The 16,133-nt window shown below is 53.9% G+C and overlaps 1 protein-coding gene across 1 annotated transcript; it reads right to left on the bottom strand.

The window, feature by feature from the left end:
• Positions 1–2,661: 2,661 nt before the first annotated feature.
• RHBG (Rh family B glycoprotein) lies at positions 2,662–15,264 on the bottom strand. The gene is made up of 10 exons (XM_069576642.1): positions 14,987–15,264; positions 9,442–9,628; positions 8,827–8,977; positions 8,562–8,709; positions 5,692–5,858; positions 5,260–5,397; positions 5,013–5,146; positions 4,341–4,462; positions 3,276–3,349; positions 2,662–3,081 (listed from the first exon to the last, which is right to left on the bottom strand). Exons 1-10 carry the CDS (start codon positions 15,171–15,173, stop codon positions 3,022–3,024), a joined length of 1,368 nt encoding a protein of 455 aa, XP_069432743.1. The 5' UTR covers positions 15,174–15,264; the 3' UTR covers positions 2,662–3,021.
• Positions 15,265–16,133: the final 869 nt, after the last annotated feature.

Genomic DNA, 16,133 nt, shown 5'->3' with positions numbered 1-16,133 from the left:
CAAGAGCAGCTCGGAGCTTCTGGCCTGGGGCAGTGGGGGTGGTGGGGCGGTCCGCCCACACAGGCACAGAAGCACCCCGAGGTCCGTGGGGAACCTTGGGCCTCTCTGCCAGATGTCTAGCCAGGAAGCCCTGTTGTCGCTCACACATACTCCAGAACAGCGACCAACTCCAGAAACCCTTCCCTAAGGGTTCTGACCCTGCTGGCTTGACACTGACCTCTGGTGCAGCTGGTCTTCCCCATCAGTGGGGCCCTGGGAGGCAAGCAGGGGCTCGGGGTCCTCGTCCGTCATTGTCCCCAGAACTTGGGCACTGGGGCTGGACAGACAAGAGTTCATGAGTGGGCAAGTGTCTGATTGTCTTGCATTGAGAGTAATAATGGTGGTGATCAGAGGGGCTGTCCCTGAGGGGCAGAGGCCTCTTTGTCCTGAAGAGGTGAGGAAGGAGCCCCCTTGGCCCCTGTCCCCGCCATCTCCTTGACCTGCTCATTGTCACCCTGTTGACCCAGCCTGAATGGATGGGCCACTGTGTGGGGGGGATGGATGGTGCTGAGCTAGGGGCTACAGGAAAGATGGGGGAGGGGCTCAGTCGCAGGGCAGCAGACAGGCTCCTAGGGTAGCCCAGGAGCTAGGACATTTCTTGCCCTCCGAGCTATCTGCCTGAAAGCAGTGACGGTACCCAAACTGCAAACGGTGATGGCTTAGTCCATCACTCGGACTGAACGACCTATGGACTGCCCTCCAGGGTGCTGGGCACCAGAGGAAAAGCTATGGGAGGGAGAAGAGGAAAGAACAAGGGCCTGGTTTTGAAGAGTTCAGCCCTGGACAGAGTCCCCTGAGCCCTGAAGCCAGGGTTCTGGATCTTGTAGATCTCAGCAGTGTCTTGGGCTGTGAGCAGCTTTGAGGGAGTAATGGAGCCTCAACTGCTTGGCCATAGGATTTTCAGGGCCATCACCTGCTGGGCAGCTACCACCCTGTCCCTCCTTTCTCAAGGACCTCTTGGTGGGCCACCCTGGGACCTGCAGCCTTTCCTCCCTTAGAAGCTGGTAACTGTCCTCTCCCAGGGATGGTTCAATTGTCACTTCTTCAGGAAGACTCCCTGGATTAAGATGGGAGCAGTGACCAGCCTGGGCTGGAGCAGTCCCATTTAGTCAAGCCTGGAGATTTGGTTATGGTCAGAAAAGAACAGGAGTGAGCAGGAAAAGATCAGGTGGGAAAATGCCAGTGGTATGTGTAAATGAATACTCATGTATCGGAGCTTTACCCACCCAGGCAGGGCAGGGAGGGTCTTATCCTCAAACTCTCTCCTTTCCTGTAAGTCTTTCAGATCTCAGAGGACTGCTCGGGGAGCTTGGGGGCAGAACAGGTCAGCTGACTGTACCTGGATCTTTCCAGGGCTAGAGGGAAGGCTCTGCAGGATGGAATGGGGGATGGGCCTCTGCTTGTCCAGACTCCCACCCTCCTGGGGCTCACAGGACAGGATACCTTTCTGCAATCTCAGCAGTCATCCTTCTGCCTCAGCACAAGGATCTCCCTCCAACATACCGATCCCAGCCAGCAACGGGGCAGGGGAGGCTGTGGAGGAAGGAGGGGAACTCAAGGGGAGGGATACACCAAGTCTGTTTGGGCCACAAAGAGGAGGGTCCCATGGGGCACTTGTCCCTCAACAGCCCTCCTTGTTCCTCAGCTCTGTGCTGTCCGCTTTCTCCAGCCCAGCTCAGTCCCTCTAACTACAGTGAGGATGAAGCCTCGTGGGAACACCTTTTGCGCCTATCCCAGGACTAGGCCCCAGAAATCCCTCCTGGGGTTTGGTCTTGAGGAAGAGGTCTGTAGTCTTGTTCACTCCTGTCCGAAGCCTGGGGAGCGGCAGGAGAGGGCAGAGGGGCTCCCAGCACTTCAGGTTTGGGAAAAGAGCTCTGGTCTACTGGAAGGATGGATTCCTAGTCGAATGAAAGATCTGGAAGCCCTAGCACCGCCTGACATGCGATGGAGACTGGGCGCTCAGAAGTCTTGTGGTAGCAATAGTGAGGACCAGAGCTGAAGCAGGCAGGAAGGCCTGAGGATGCAGGAAGGACTTCCATTCTTGGTAGAGGATGCTGGAGCATGAAGGCCCCATCTTCCTCTGCTGGGACTGGAGCGCCCTCTGGTGGTCTGATGGTGTCAGGCCGACGCAAGCCCTGGGCCTGCCTTCCCCATTCCCTACAGCAGCTCTGAATTGTCCCCACTCCTCAGACTCTGGACAGGGACCTAAGTTGGTGCCTGGAGGCTGGCTGCTTCCAGCTTCTGAGGAGTTAGTGGCAAAAGAATTCCTTATGCTACTCTTAAGCCTCCCGGGGCTCTCTTCCTACTGTTCAGAGGTCAGCCAAGTTGAGGGTCAGAGTGGCATTCATTCTAGGATAGGAAGAGCTCTCTAGCAGACTGAGCTGTCTTGTAACAAACATACACTTGCTGGAGGGGAATGAGCTCCCTGTCTCTGGAAGCAAGAAAGCGCAGTCTGCGCATTGCCCTCATAGAAGACAGCATCCTAGGGGAATTTCCTTAGACTTGAGGAGGCAGGATGTTGTCACCAATCAGGTCTTTTTTCACCTGAGGTTCTAATATTCTGAGTTAGATGGTGTGAGAAACTCCCCAAATTCTCAATGCACAAAAACAAAGGAGTCAGAGTCCTTGGTGACCATGGTATTTATCATCCTCAGAGAGCCAGGCCCTGGCTCAGGCTTCACAGCAACTAAGTGATGCTGGTCCAGTGACTCAGCAGTCCCTCAAGTGCCTCACTTGTAGGGCGTGGGGTGGTGGGGTGGGGGTGTGTGAGGCTCTCTCCTCATCATGACCAGGTATAGCCACCTGGCTCCTCCACCATCTCCCCAGCCTTCCACTGCCCCTCCCCCAAGGCTCCTTATGGAAAGGAGCTCCTGTCTTCTTTCCTGCAGCAGAGGTGATGGAAGCTAATAATGAGGAGCTTCCCCAGGGTAGGCAGTCATCCGCTTCTAAAAGGAGAGCATCCTTCCAAGGGCTGGAAGCAAGTTAGGCCTGAGTCTCTATTTCCTGTGATCCTTGGGCTAAATGCTCATGTTCCCCAGGCACCTGGAGGGCAGGGATGGAGGAGCAGGTGAAGGGTCAGTTCTCGAGGACAGAGACCACAGCTGAAGGGTGAACCCCAGAGGAGCAGGAGCCGGGGAGGAGGGAAAGAGACAGGTTGGACCAGAGGAGGCGAGGCAGGGAAGGGGGCATCTGAGGGTGAGAGGGCCCTGAGGGCCTGAGGGGTGGGGACAGCTCACCTCCCAGTAAATCTGGTCCTCGTAGCACTGGGAGTCGGGTGGGGAGTCCAGGATGGGCAGTCTCAGCAGGAGCCCTGGTGGCGGTAGGGGACACTGTGTGAGGCTTTTTGCTGCCCCCATAGAGGAGGTTGCTACCCAGTACCACAGGGCACAGAGGAGCTGGGAGTCATGAGGTCAGTGTGATGCCTGGCACAGGCAAATCACAGTATTTATCAAGCGCCACTTCTGCTAGGCCCTGTGCAAAATTCGTGACAAAGCACTGCCTCCCGGAGTGATCACAGCAGCCCTGCAAGGTGAATAGGATCCCTGAATTACAAAGAAGGGGACCAAGGTTCAGAGAAGTGACATACGAAAGTGTGCACCGCGGGAACGGACCCAATAGTGAGTCTGTCATGAACCGCAGCTCGTAAGCTTTCTGTGGGCTCCTCTCCAAGAGGCACGCAGAAAGTGTTTCTTGAGTAAATAAGTATTAAATGAATGAATGAACTCTTATTTAAGGATAAGATCTCAAGGTGAGAGCAGGAAGATGGGGATACCGAAGCGTATGTTTAATTTTGAAGGCCAGACATCAGGAGGGACTGTTTGGCCTGGCATCAGTGGGCAGGCTGCCTCTGTGGAAGGTTTTTGTGCCCTAGTCTATTGATGAGCCAGCCAGGCCTCTTCCGTCCGGGCCCCTACCCCAGCGCCAGCCCCAGCCCCAGAGAGGTGGCGCCCCAGGCCTCGGCCTGAGGTTGGGCTGCCCTCTAGTGGGAAGAGGGAGCAGCGCGCCAAGCCGCGGAGGAGAGGGACTGGTCAGCAGGCTTCCCACCTTCCTTTGCGGCCAGAAGGGAGAAAGTACCTGCTTGGTCCTCCTTACCTGGAGGAAGTTACCCCTGAACACCGTAACCCCACCCTGCACCTGGCACGATGTAGGTGTTCAACAGAGTAAATGAATGTCAGGGGAATGGGATCGATCCGAAGGCCCTTCCTCCGGAGAACACCCGCTCCCCCACCCCCGCCGCCCCCGTCTTCTGCCCTCCCTGGAGCTCCTCCTGCCAACTCCCGATCCCAGCCAAGGTCACTCACCTCCAAGGCCCCCACCCACAGAGGCAAATGTCAGTGTGACAAACAGCGCGAAGAGCTGGTGCATGGCCTGAGACGTGGCACTGCGCTGGCCCTCGGCGATGAGTGGAAACACACTCTCCAGGCTTCAGGGAGAGGAGGGAGTGGGGAGACGGCTGGAGCACGGAGCCAGGGCTGGCCAGCGCATCGGTGCCCTGCCCCGCTTTCTGCAGCAGCCGAAAGGGCCCTGGGGAGCCTGCCAGGCTGAGTCACCTCCAGGCCTTTGCTCCAACTGAGCCCATTGGAGGGGAACACCCTCCCATCCCCACTATGTCAGCAACACCCTCACACCTTTCAAGGCTCAGCTTGAGGGTCACTTTTGCCTCCCCTCTCCTCTGAGCCCTGATGTGCACAAATCTATCCTAAGGGTCAGTGTCTCTTCCTTGACCCTTTAATAATGACACTGTTGAAATCATTTATTCAACGACCTTCTGCTGCACCTGACGGAGGACCAAGAAGCCAGTCCCCAGTCTTGTTCACCCCAGTTTCTTCAGCTTCCAAGGTAAGAGAACAGACAGCTCTTTTTTTGGTGGTGGTGGTGGTCCACAAAAGGAGGCAGAGACTGAGGGAGTTAGTTCCGGGGGGATAATGATTCCATTGAGGATTGGGGGTGGGGTGAGGGTGGGGAGAACTCACCCATCTCCATAAGCTTCACTGGTGGCCAGCCCAGCCACAAGGCTGCCCAGGAGGGCTCCCAGGACCCCCGGCATCCCATGGAGGTTGTGCACACCGCATGTGTCTTGGACTTTGAGTTTGGACTCAAGGATGGGCTGGAGACAGGACACCAATCATGAGTCTCGTGTGCCCCCTCAGCCAGGCCTGCTGGAGAGGAGGAAGGGTGTGAAGACACCCTGCCCTGCTCAGGGCCCAGGGGCTTATGTACCGTGACAAACTTGTACCCCAGTGTGGAGATGGCCCCAGCCAGGAAGCCAGCTGCCAGAGCCCCAAAGGGTGTCAGCATCATTTCAGCTGATGTCCCTACTACAACCCCTCCGGCAAGCGCTGCGTTCTGCACGTGGACCTAAGGGAGCACAGAAGAGCAAGGCTCTGGAGGCCCTTTCTGATCATCACAGCCACACCCACCCCAAGCCCACCCACCAGAGTGCCACCTGCTGCTTCTCCACCGTCTAATCCTCAACCTCACATGCGGTCCTAGCCTCACCTCCTGCACTGGCCCCAACGCCTCCAGCGTAGATGCAGTCCCCTGTGCCTCTTCCCTTACCTGTTCCTCTGGAGGATCAACCTTGCAGGGTCTCAGATCTCTCCCTGGCCTCCCGGCCCACCCCTCTGCCTCTCCCCACACCCTTCCCCATACCATGTCCAGCCGCCCATCCCCCCCAACAAGGGCTGACAAGGCGAAGGTGCTGAGGGTACTGGCGGCCAAGGAGTAGTATGTGTTGAGAGCAGTCCGATGCTGCCCATCCCCCAGGGCGGTGGGTGCAGAGTTGAAACTAGGCCAGAAGATCCACAGGAAGACGGTCCCTAAACGGTGGGCAGGCAGGCAGAAGGAGAGGCAGTAAGTGACTCCCTCACAAGGTACAAGTTGTGTAACTGCAGTCAAGTCACCTACCCTCATCAGCCTCAGTTTCCTCATCTGTAAAGTGGGCATAGTGACACATACCTCAGGAAGTGAGGACTAAATGAGATGATGCATACCAAGTCCCTAACCACGCCCTGTTACTTTAGTTAGTGTCAGTCGCTCAGTCATGTCTGACTCTGCGACCACATGGACTGTAGCCCGCCAGGCTCCTCTGTCCAAGGGATTCTTCAGGCAAGAGTACTAGAGTGGTTGCTGCTGCTGCTGCTGCTAAGTCGCTTCAGTCGTGTCGGACTCTGTGCGACCCCATAGACGGCAGCCCACCAGGCTCCCCTGTCCCTGGGATTCTCCAGGCAAGAACACCGGAGTGGGTTGCCATTTCCTTCTCCAATGCATGAAAGTGAAAAGTGAAAGTGAAGTCGCTCAATCGTGTCTGACTCTTCGCGACCCCATGGACTGCAGCCTACCAGGCTCCTCCATCCATGGGATTTTCCAGGCAAGAGTACTGGAGTGGGGTGCCATTGCCTTCTCCGACTAGAGTGGTTAGCTATTTCTTTCTCCAGGAGATCTTCCAGGCATCAAACACAGGTCTCCTGCATTGCAGCTGGATTTTTTACCAGCTGAGCCACCAGGGAAATCCAACCATGGCCTCATTGTTGTTGTTCAGTAGCTCAGTTGTGTCCGACTCTTTGCGACCCTGTGGACTGCAGCACACCAGGCTTCCCTGTCCTTCACCATCACCTGGAGCTTGCTCAAATTCATGTCCATCGAGTTGCTGATGCCATCCAACCATCTCATCCTCTGTTGTCCCCTTCTCCTCCCACCTTCAATCTTTCCCAGCATCAAGGTCTTTTCCAGTGAGTCAGTTCTTCACATCAGGTGGCCAAAGCATTGCAGCTTCAGCTTCAGTCCTTCCAATGAATATTCAGGGTTGATTTCCTTTAGGATTGCCTGGTTTGGTCTCCTTGTTGTCCAAGGGACTCTCAACTGTCTTCCATGGCCTAACTGGTACTAAATGTCTAACAACTGGTACCATTGAAGGGTACTGGCATGAGAGGGCGTTAGTTACTTGATTGAAAACCACGGGTTGTTTTTTTTTTTTTTAAGTATCAGAAAAGGAAAGAAAAAAAAGGCAAAGGGCACCACATGTCAGGCACGAATCTGGTACTTGATATCTATAACAGGAAAATCATTTGTTTTATAACCTCAACTGCCACCTGGAGAGGGTGGGCCCTGGCGTGAGCACTGATGGGCTGGGCCTGTGCATCTCGGCAGGAACTGGGAGCTCCACAGGCCTTGCTGCCCTGTGAGGTTCCCAGGTCAGTCCTGGAGGGAAAGGTGGGGCAAGGGAGGAGGGGGGCTGGGGGCCCTGTGGGGCAGGGCCAGCATGGCAGAGAGGCTTGAGGAAGTGCCCCTTAGTCCTGAGTGGTCCTTGGGTTGCGATGTAACTTCTGCATCTTCACAGTCTGCAGTGAAATCTACCACACATACACATGTGTCTTCTGAGAAGAGTTTTGAGAGGAATCAAGGAAGAGACCCATTTTCCTGTCCAGCAGGAGCTGGGAGGCAGAGGAAATCTGAGAATGTAAGCCTCCCAGGAAAACACAGAAATCTTTGGGAAGCCTTTGGACTTCAAACCAAACTTATCAAAGGGCAAGGAGGCCTCAGCTGGCCTACGGTTCCATGTGCTCTGTTTCACAACACACCCAGATGTGAGCAAGAAACACAAGGCAAGTCTCTTTTTAAAGTAAGAATGGGCACTTCAGTAACTACTCAATACTACCTTCAAAAAGGTAAAATATCAATTTCCTTTCCTGACTCATCAGTGAATGGACAGGAGCAGAGATGCAGGCTTAGAAGAAATAGGTGGTGATGAGGGTGCTTGCAGGCCAGACCCTACTCCTCCCAGGGGTGACCTGTGACCTCCCCTTCTCTCCTGAGAGTGCTGGGGCTTCCAGGAAATCTCCTGGGAGGAAGTGTCCTCAGGAGGTGGGAGGCAGCACCAAGGGAACAGGCCTAGAGGATAGAGATGGGGAGAAGCTGAGTCTGGATGGAGAGAGAGGGGGAGAAAGAGGTGAGGAGTGGGGAGGGGAAGGGAAGCAAATTACTGCCGGGGCCAGTATGCCTGACTGAGGAGTCTGGTATGTGGGTAGGGGGGCCCTGAAGGCCTTTAAACAGATATAGGTACCATCAGACTTGGATTTAGAAAGGCCCCTGGGATGGATCTTGGGCATCCCTGGTGGCTCAGACAGTAAAGAATCCGCCTGCAATGCAGGAGACCTGGGTTCGATCCCTGGGTCAGGAAGATCCCCTGGAAGAGGGTAGGGCAACCCACTCTAGTATTCTTGCCTGGAGAATCCCATGGACAAAGGAGCCCGGCAGGCTACAGTCCACAGGGTCACAAGACTGAGCGACTAACGCCTTCATGAACATTTTCTGGGAAGGAGCCCTGAGATCCATGAGCTCTGAGTTCTAAGAACCTGTCATAAAACTACCAAAAATGATAAGCAACGGTCCTCAGGCTCTGATGGAAGAGTCCGAGTTGGAAGGGAGTTCCCTGCCAGAACCCCAAGACTTATAGGTGGCACCACAAGACCAGTCCTGGATATGAACCAGCCCCTTACCCACCACACCTCGGGAGGCCTCACCAATCATGGCAAAGAGGTCCGAATGGTAGGTGGAGCCCTGGCGATGCTTGCTCTTCTCCAGGTGGGGCCTATAGAGGACCCGGGAGAGGATCAGCCCAAAGTAAGCACCGAACGTGTGGATGGTCATGGAGCCTCCTGCGTCCTTCACCTGGGGAGGTGGGGCTGAGCTGGAGGGGCAGCCCCTGGCCCCAGTCCTACCCCATGCCTACCCCATGCTCAGGGCCTGGCCATGTCCACTCCTCACCCCATCCCCATCCAGACTCACCTCCAGGAGACTAAGGAGGACAAACTCGTTGAGGCCAAACAGCACCACCTCCAGCAGGGCCATGAGCAGCAGCTGAACCGGCCCAGTCTTGCCCAGTATGGCCCCAAAGGAGATAAGCACGGCCGCAGCAGAGAAGTCAGCATTGATCATGCTGGGGGGTTCGGATGGGGAGGGTGAGGGGGCCTGGAAACAAGGGCAGCCCGGGGCGGGGGGGGATGGGCGGGGAGGGGGCAATGAACGCACCAGGCTAAATTCTTCCCTGGGAAGTGGGAAGGGATCACCTCCCTTTTTTGTGGAGATTCTGGGATTTGGCAAACAAAGCCCAGGACAAGGGAAGAACCAGATTTTGAATCAACAGCGAGCACTGCCCTTTTCCACGATGCTATCTACTCTCCCAACAGCTCTTGAATAATAAGGGGCCTAAGGGGAGGTGTGGGTCAAGGATGGGAGAAGAAATCAGACAACAGGAACAGGCAGGGTACCTAAAAGAAATCGACTGATGGGTCAAAAATCTAGGTCAGGGGGCAGACTTGAAAGACCAGGCTTGAGCTGGGTCCCTTGGGCAGGGGCCTCTCAGGTAGACCTAGGGGAGCCAGGGAGGCCACTGCTGCCCACCTCTCCATGCCTACAAGGATGTAGCCGCCACGGAAGGAGTGGAAGAAACCCTGGATGAGCGTGGACCACTGCAGGGCAAAGGCGGCCAGGAGGAAGGTGAAGCCCACGCTGCTGAAGCCGTAGCGCTGCAGGAAGACCATGAGGAAGCCGAAACCCACGAAGATCATAGCATGCACATCCTGGAAGCCTGTGAGGGGGGAATTTGGGACTACTCAGGCCACCACCCGGCTACCAGTCAGCAATCCGGCCACACCCCCCAGCTCTCACCAGCCATGCCGCCTGGAGGCTGGAGCCAAGCCTATAGAATTCCCCGAGGCGTGGCCAGGCCTCCCAGCCCACCGGTGCAGAGCTGCCCAGCAGTGGGACCCCCACCATCCCTGTTGTCCCCAGGTCAGAGCAAGAGAGTAGAGCCTTCTGCTCTCCTCTCTACCCCACTCACCTGCTCAATCCCTGGGTCATTACGACCAGTGAAAAGCCCCACATTTCCTGTGTGATTTCCTGCAGCAGCCCCTGCCCTCTGTGATGGAAATTCTCTTCCCCTTCTGGCCTTTGTGCTGGAAGTTCATCTTGATATCTAACCTCCATTCCTCATACTTCAGAATCTATGCCTCTCCAGTTTTAGGGTTTTAAATTTTACAAATTAATTGATAAAATAATTGTTAACTTTGTAGAACTGTATAAAATAACTTTAATAACTTTGTTAAGAGGTTCTCTCAGGGAAAAAAGGAATTGAAGGGAGGGGGAGGGCTGCTGAGCCATACAACTCTGGTGCAAATAACAACCCCTGGAGATTTGCAATATGGCCACTTATGGAAAAGAAGATTTATGGGAAAGATTTTACCCTATAGTTTGCTTCTTTCTATACTTTGGATATCTTAATTTTATAGATGAATCACTTGAATTTTTTAAGTGTCAGTGGGGTTTCTGGGGAGGGACACTTGGGGTCTTTTCTGTTTGCTTTCCATTCTGTGTACAAAAATCTAAAATAATAAACAGCCATATTGAAAGTGAGATATATACAACAATTTGCTTTGTATTATTTTGTTTTGCACCCCTCCCACCATCTACTTGTAAACAGGGCTAGAAACACAACCTCGGTGATATGCAGCCCGTGCATCTCGTCCTGTTTCCTTTGTCTTGGGTCTATGTATCAGTAATGCTGTGCTATCCTTGGCTCTAGTTGAGAAGCACTAGAGGAACATTTGAGTGCATTATTGCATCTGTTGTAAATAACTTATTGAGAAACAGGATCCACCAACCATGACCCTAAACTCTCCTTTCATAGCTCCATGTGGGAAATTTCTCCTGGAACTTAGCCCTAGGAAATGTCATCTCCCCTAAGGAACAAGGAACTGATCTGCTTTCCTTCACTCATGTGTTAGATGTTTACTAAGAAGTCATAGAACTAAAAATAAATAAACAAACAAAAAAACCTAAGCAGTCATGCATCAGACTCTGGGAATGTAGCTGTTGCTGGAAGACAGACATCAAAGGAATCAAAGAATCACGTATGTGAGGCTTCCTTTATTCTGATGAGAACCTGTAACTGTCCATATTTCCCCTTTTTCTTGGCTGCCTGTAGCTCAAAGCTACACTGGAATTTCAGCTCTATCAGCTATAGACCTTCACAGTGTTCAGTATTTGCGTTCTTCTCTGCTTTTCTTTCCTTATTCACATGTTGTTGTTGTAAATGAATTCAAGTAGAAAGAGGCAGATCACAAAGAAAAAAAAAATCACTATCACCTTTTTTGTTCAAAGGTAAAGAAGCAACAACAAGGGATTTCCCTGATGGTCCAGTGGCTGAGACGCTCTGCTCCCAATGCAGAGGGCCTGGGTTCAATCCCTGGTTGGGGAACTAGATCCCACATGTGGCTACTAAAGATCCTGAGGGCCACATCTAAGACCCAGCACGGGCAAACAAATAAATGAGAACCATCAACAAGCCAAATATGTACTACTGAACTTTAGAATGCAATCAATAACTTTGAGAGAAGCAAATCTGTGTGTGTGTGTGTGTGTGTGTGTGCTGAGTGTGGGCTGATAGGAAAGGAGTTTGCCAGCCCCTGCAGAGGGTTGGGTACACGCAGCCCCCGCAGCCAAGGGGGTGAAGGTCCATTGGCCCCATTAGATGTCCCCACCACTGTGCCCCTTCTCCAGCCCTGCCCACTCCTCAGTTGCCCAGATCGCTCTTCCCTTTCAGATCTTAAAACCCAACAGAAAAAGAGAGGTGTTGTTTAGATACCAGTATGCAGCCTTAGTTCTTTCAGCCTCCCCACCTGACTTGCTCTCTCCTTGTGCAAACAGTAAAGGGGAAGCCATGTCTGTTCGTTTGCCCAAGGACAGCAAGACAACACAGGGGGCTGTGTCACAGGGCTCCATGCCCAAACCGCTCCAGAACTTGTCTTAAATAGCAATAATATTTACATCTCCCACCTGGGGTTTGTTTGGAATCAAAACTCAATCCGGTGGCTTTTCACCTGGAATCTAAACACCAAGAAATCTCCTTTCTTCGTTCCATTCCATGGAATGTACCACACAGACATTCTCTGTGAGCTGTGGAGGGTAAGGAGCTATTCCAGCTGGAGACAGGGGGATAGATATGATGACCCCTCAACATTCCCTTCAGGGGATCCCTGGGTCCAGCAGCATGGAGCCTGTTTCCCATCACATCCCCAACCCCTCCAAACCCATGCACTTTTGGCTGGAGAGAAGATAAAAGCCCTCCAGGGCCACCTATCACCCTCCCTCCTTCCCTTACTGCCTCTCTCCAACCCCACCAGATGATTCCTGAACAAAGTCAGACTGTAGGACAAGGGAACAGTGACAGCTGGGGCTTTAGCATCTCACAGAGCTGGCTTTAAATTCCAGCACATGCATGCCCACACACACACACACACACACCCAGACCCCTACACGTCTCACTGTGTGACCTTGGACAAGTCACTTAACCTCTCTAAGCCTCAGTTTCCTCATCTGTAAAGTGGGGATATAAAATATGAGAAGCAGGAAAAAGGGAGTGGTGAGCTGGGGAGGCCATCTGTCCCCACCACTCCACCTCCACCTGCCTTTAAGAGGGCAGATCAGGCTGTATTCTCCTAAGAGTCACAAACCACTCTGGTCCTGGTCACACTAACCCCTATCCCCGCCTCAGGAAGATCCTGTTTCCATCTGTCCTAAACCCCTCTTCTGGCAAGTAAGGTCTCAGAGACAGACAAAAAAGAACCTGTCCATATTTTTTCTTAGAACCCTTTCTCATCTTTGCTTCCGCGTCCCCTGCACACTTAGACTTTCCCCCTCTTATTTTCCATGGCTTATCTCGTGGAATAAGAGGCTTGTAATGTGGGGGAAGTGCTGAAGATGGGGAGTCAAGAGGCCGGGTTCTAGGCAGGCTGACATGCTGTGTCATCTTGCACATTACCGCTCTGGTTCTCTCTCCACCTCGGGGAGGAGCGAACCAGCTGGGCTCTGAAGGCCCTTCCTGCAGAGATAACAGGCAGACACTCAGAGCAGCCATGCCCTTGGCGTTGGCTAGTCCCACTGCTTAACAACAGCGGCAAAACTCCCTTTTATCTCCCAAATCAAAGGGCAGTGGCCACACCACCCTCTGGCCCTGACCACTTCTCCTGGACACAGGGACGGTGAAGACTCGGCGCATCAAAGCCTCAGGCTCAAGGGACCTCATACCTCCCTCCTTTCCAACCCACCCCCAGGGTCCCAAGTCCACAGGGACAAAAAACTAGTGCAGAAAGAGGTAGGATTCCCCCTGCTGTTCCTCCTACTGCAATCCAGGGACAGAAAGCTGTGCATTCAGCAGAGTTTATCATGCAACGCAGGGGCAAGGACGGTCAAGGAGGCCTTTGAAGCAAGCAGGGCTTGAAGGCCTTGATTGAGGCCCATGGGAGAAGCAAATAGGGGGTCATGACAGGCAGCCAGGTCAGACTCTAGAGCAAGAGCTTACAACTCTCAGTCCAGGGACTGTTCCCCCTCCAACTCCCCATCTCTCTGGACAAATGCATGACCCCAAGAGCCTCCCATCCCAGCTCTGTGGCTTTGATCTCAGCATCCATGACTCACTTATGCAGCTAGAATTGGGATGAAATTTGGGGAAGGAGGATCTGTAGCCCTCTCTGCCTAGGACCAAGCCTCAACCAACACTTTGGCCACCTGATGCAAAGAGCTGACTCACTGGAAAACACCCTGATGCCGAGAAAGATTGAGGGCAGGAGGAAAAGGGAACGACAGAGGATGAGATGGTTAGATGGCATCACCGACTCAAAGGACATGAATTTGAGCAAACTCCGGGAGATGGTGAAGGACAGGGGAGCCTGGCGTGCTGCATTCCATGGGGTCATAAAGAGCTGGACACGATGAAGCGACTGAACAAAACCGAGCCTCCACTTCACCCTCTTGATTCTCAGCACTATGAGCTTCATTGTGTTGGGGTTGGGGCCGGAAGAGAGTCAGGTGAGGACAGCTGCCACCAGCTCTGCGCACAGAAAGGAAGGTAATAAAAGCTGGGATTTTTATAGGAGACACCCACATTCTGGGCCTTGTTTGAATGTATATCCTTCAAACGGAGGCACCTTTCTTCTCATTGCTCAGCTGGGGAAAACTGAGCTTAGAGACCTGCTCAAACATTTGTAACAAACCCTGGGAGATTTGGTGCCACTGGTCCTAGCTGCCCAGGGCCTGACTCACAAGGCTGGTCCCCCAAACTTGAGGGAGAGGCTCTGTCCTCAACATGAAGGAGGGGCTTAAACTTCCCCTTCCTGGGCCTTGTCAGCAGGCAGGTAAGCTGCAGTGCTAAGAGCTTAGGGTGACCAAGTCCTAGTTCCAGCTCTGTCACTCACTTACTAGGTAATCCTGAATAAATCACAGCCCCTTTGAGCCTCAGCTTCCTTCTCTGTGAAATGGGTTAATAACACTGCCTTGCCTCCTCCTCAGGGCTGTGGGGCGGCTACTCTGTGATTGGCTGGTGGCTCCTTACATCATTTTTTCTATGACTCTGGAAGAGCCAGCTTTGGGGGTCTGGGGAAGAACCATCTGAGCCCACTGGCCTCGGCTGCCTTCACAAGGGGACGACATCACTGCATCAGGACGATATTACCTGCATCACTGTCTCCCCCGCCCCACCCCCTACCTCCCCTGCCCAGAGGATTTCTTTTTCTCCTTGTGTTCAGGGTGGAGGCCTGAGAAAAGACAAAGTCTCTAGGCAAAGCCCAGCTAGGCCAACGAGAGAGCAGGTAAAGCTGGAGCTTCAGATTTGGGTTCAAATCCCAGCTCGCTCACTTCTAACAGCAAGACCCTGAACCAGCTCAGTTTCTTCACCTTTGTCTACTTCACAGACTAAAGGAGAAAATGCTTGTGCCGCCCTTGGCATAATACCTGGAACGTGGCAGACACTAGTGAAAGGATATTATTATAAATCTGGGGCACCTTCATCTCAAAGCAAGAGGGTAGCCCACCTAGGGGTAGATCTGGGCTCCCTCCCAAGACACCAGGGAAACCGGGTCTTAGCTCCCCGCGCGCCCTCACCCGCACTCACTTGGGTAGCGAAAGTAAAATTCATTGTCCGCGTTACTGTGGTTGCCCCAGTGCCAGAGGGCAGCATCGGTTTCACGGTTGTAGCGGACAAAGACCGCAAAGAGGATGGCGGTAGCGCCCTGGAGGAGGAGGCAGAGCAGGGGCAGCTGCAGTCGCCGGCCCGCGGAGCGACGGGGAGACCAGGCCATGGGACAGAGGCTGCGAGTCTCCGACTCGTCTGTGGCTCCAGGCGCGTGGCGAGAGCAGACACTCCCGGGGCGGGGGCGGGGCGAGCCAGGACCGCCCACTGAGCTAGGCCCCGCCCATCACAAGAAGGCCTGCCAGAGCCTTCTTGTCCGCGCTCAGTTACCTATCCCAGTACCAGGAAGCGGGTGTTGTGGGGAAGGCGAGGGCCTGGGCCCCAGACGTGAGGCGGGGCGAGGAGTGGGAGAGGTTGGGGCGTTCGTAGCCCCAAGTCCTTTTTCCTTTGGCCCAGCTGACCCTGATGCTGTTCCTGTTGGGACAGATCCTTGGAAATAACCCTGGAAAGGCTCCCCGTGTCCTGCCCTGCTCTGGCACAGCTGCGGGACAGGTGGGGGTGGAGGGAGAAAGAATGGAGGGCACCCGCCCCCTCAAACATGATGTTAGTTTAGAGAATGTTTCCCAAAGAATAAGCGACCTCGATGGGCTCAGACTTCTCCCACCGGACCCCTCCAGGGTGATACAAGAGAGGGTTGAAGTGTTACTCAATCTTTCCCCCAATTGAAAAACCAATAGAGAACGGAGATAAAGAAGCGGCTTTGTAGGCACTGATGATTAATGTGGCCAGGGGGGTCTGAGTCTCCGCAGTTGAGTTCCTTACCCCACTCCGAAGCCTCCTCGCATCTACACCCCACCACACTTCTAGGACAGAAGGCTGAACCTGGGAGCAGGCTGGGCAGGGGCCCACTGAAACCTGGGTTCCCTGAACACCCAGTGTGACATGAGAGGTTCTGGGCTGCCCCCAGCAGCTGGAAAGATGGGAAGATAGGTGGTAGGAAGGTCTTCTCAGTTAAGAGTCAAGAGCCCCTTGTTAAGGGTGTGTATTCACTGGTGTCCTGGTAGACAAACAACGAGGAGACAGCTGTTAACCGAGCACTTTCTGTGAGCCAGGCTTTGGGGATGAGCCA

The sequence above is a fragment of the Ovis canadensis genome, chromosome 1 (assembly GCF_042477335.2).
Source record: "Ovis canadensis isolate MfBH-ARS-UI-01 breed Bighorn chromosome 1, ARS-UI_OviCan_v2, whole genome shotgun sequence".
Taxonomy (NCBI): Eukaryota; Metazoa; Chordata; class Mammalia; order Artiodactyla; family Bovidae; genus Ovis; species Ovis canadensis.
Note: the sequence above shows the minus strand (reverse complement) of the source record. Positions and strands in the feature narration are given on the sequence as shown.

Coding starts and splice junctions, on each gene's coding strand:
- RHBG (XM_069576642.1), bottom strand. CDS start 15,173: ATGGCCTGGTCTCCCCGTCGCTCCGCGGGCCGGCGACTGCAGCTGCCC. Junction 5,147..5,259: donor TGGGGTACAAGTTTGTCACG/GTACATAAGCCC, acceptor TCCTGTCTCCAG/CCCATCCTTGAGTCCAAACT. Junction 4,463..5,012: donor AGTGAAGCTTATGGAGATGG/GTGAGTTCTCCC, acceptor CTCTCCCTGAAG/CCTGGAGAGTGTGTTTCCAC.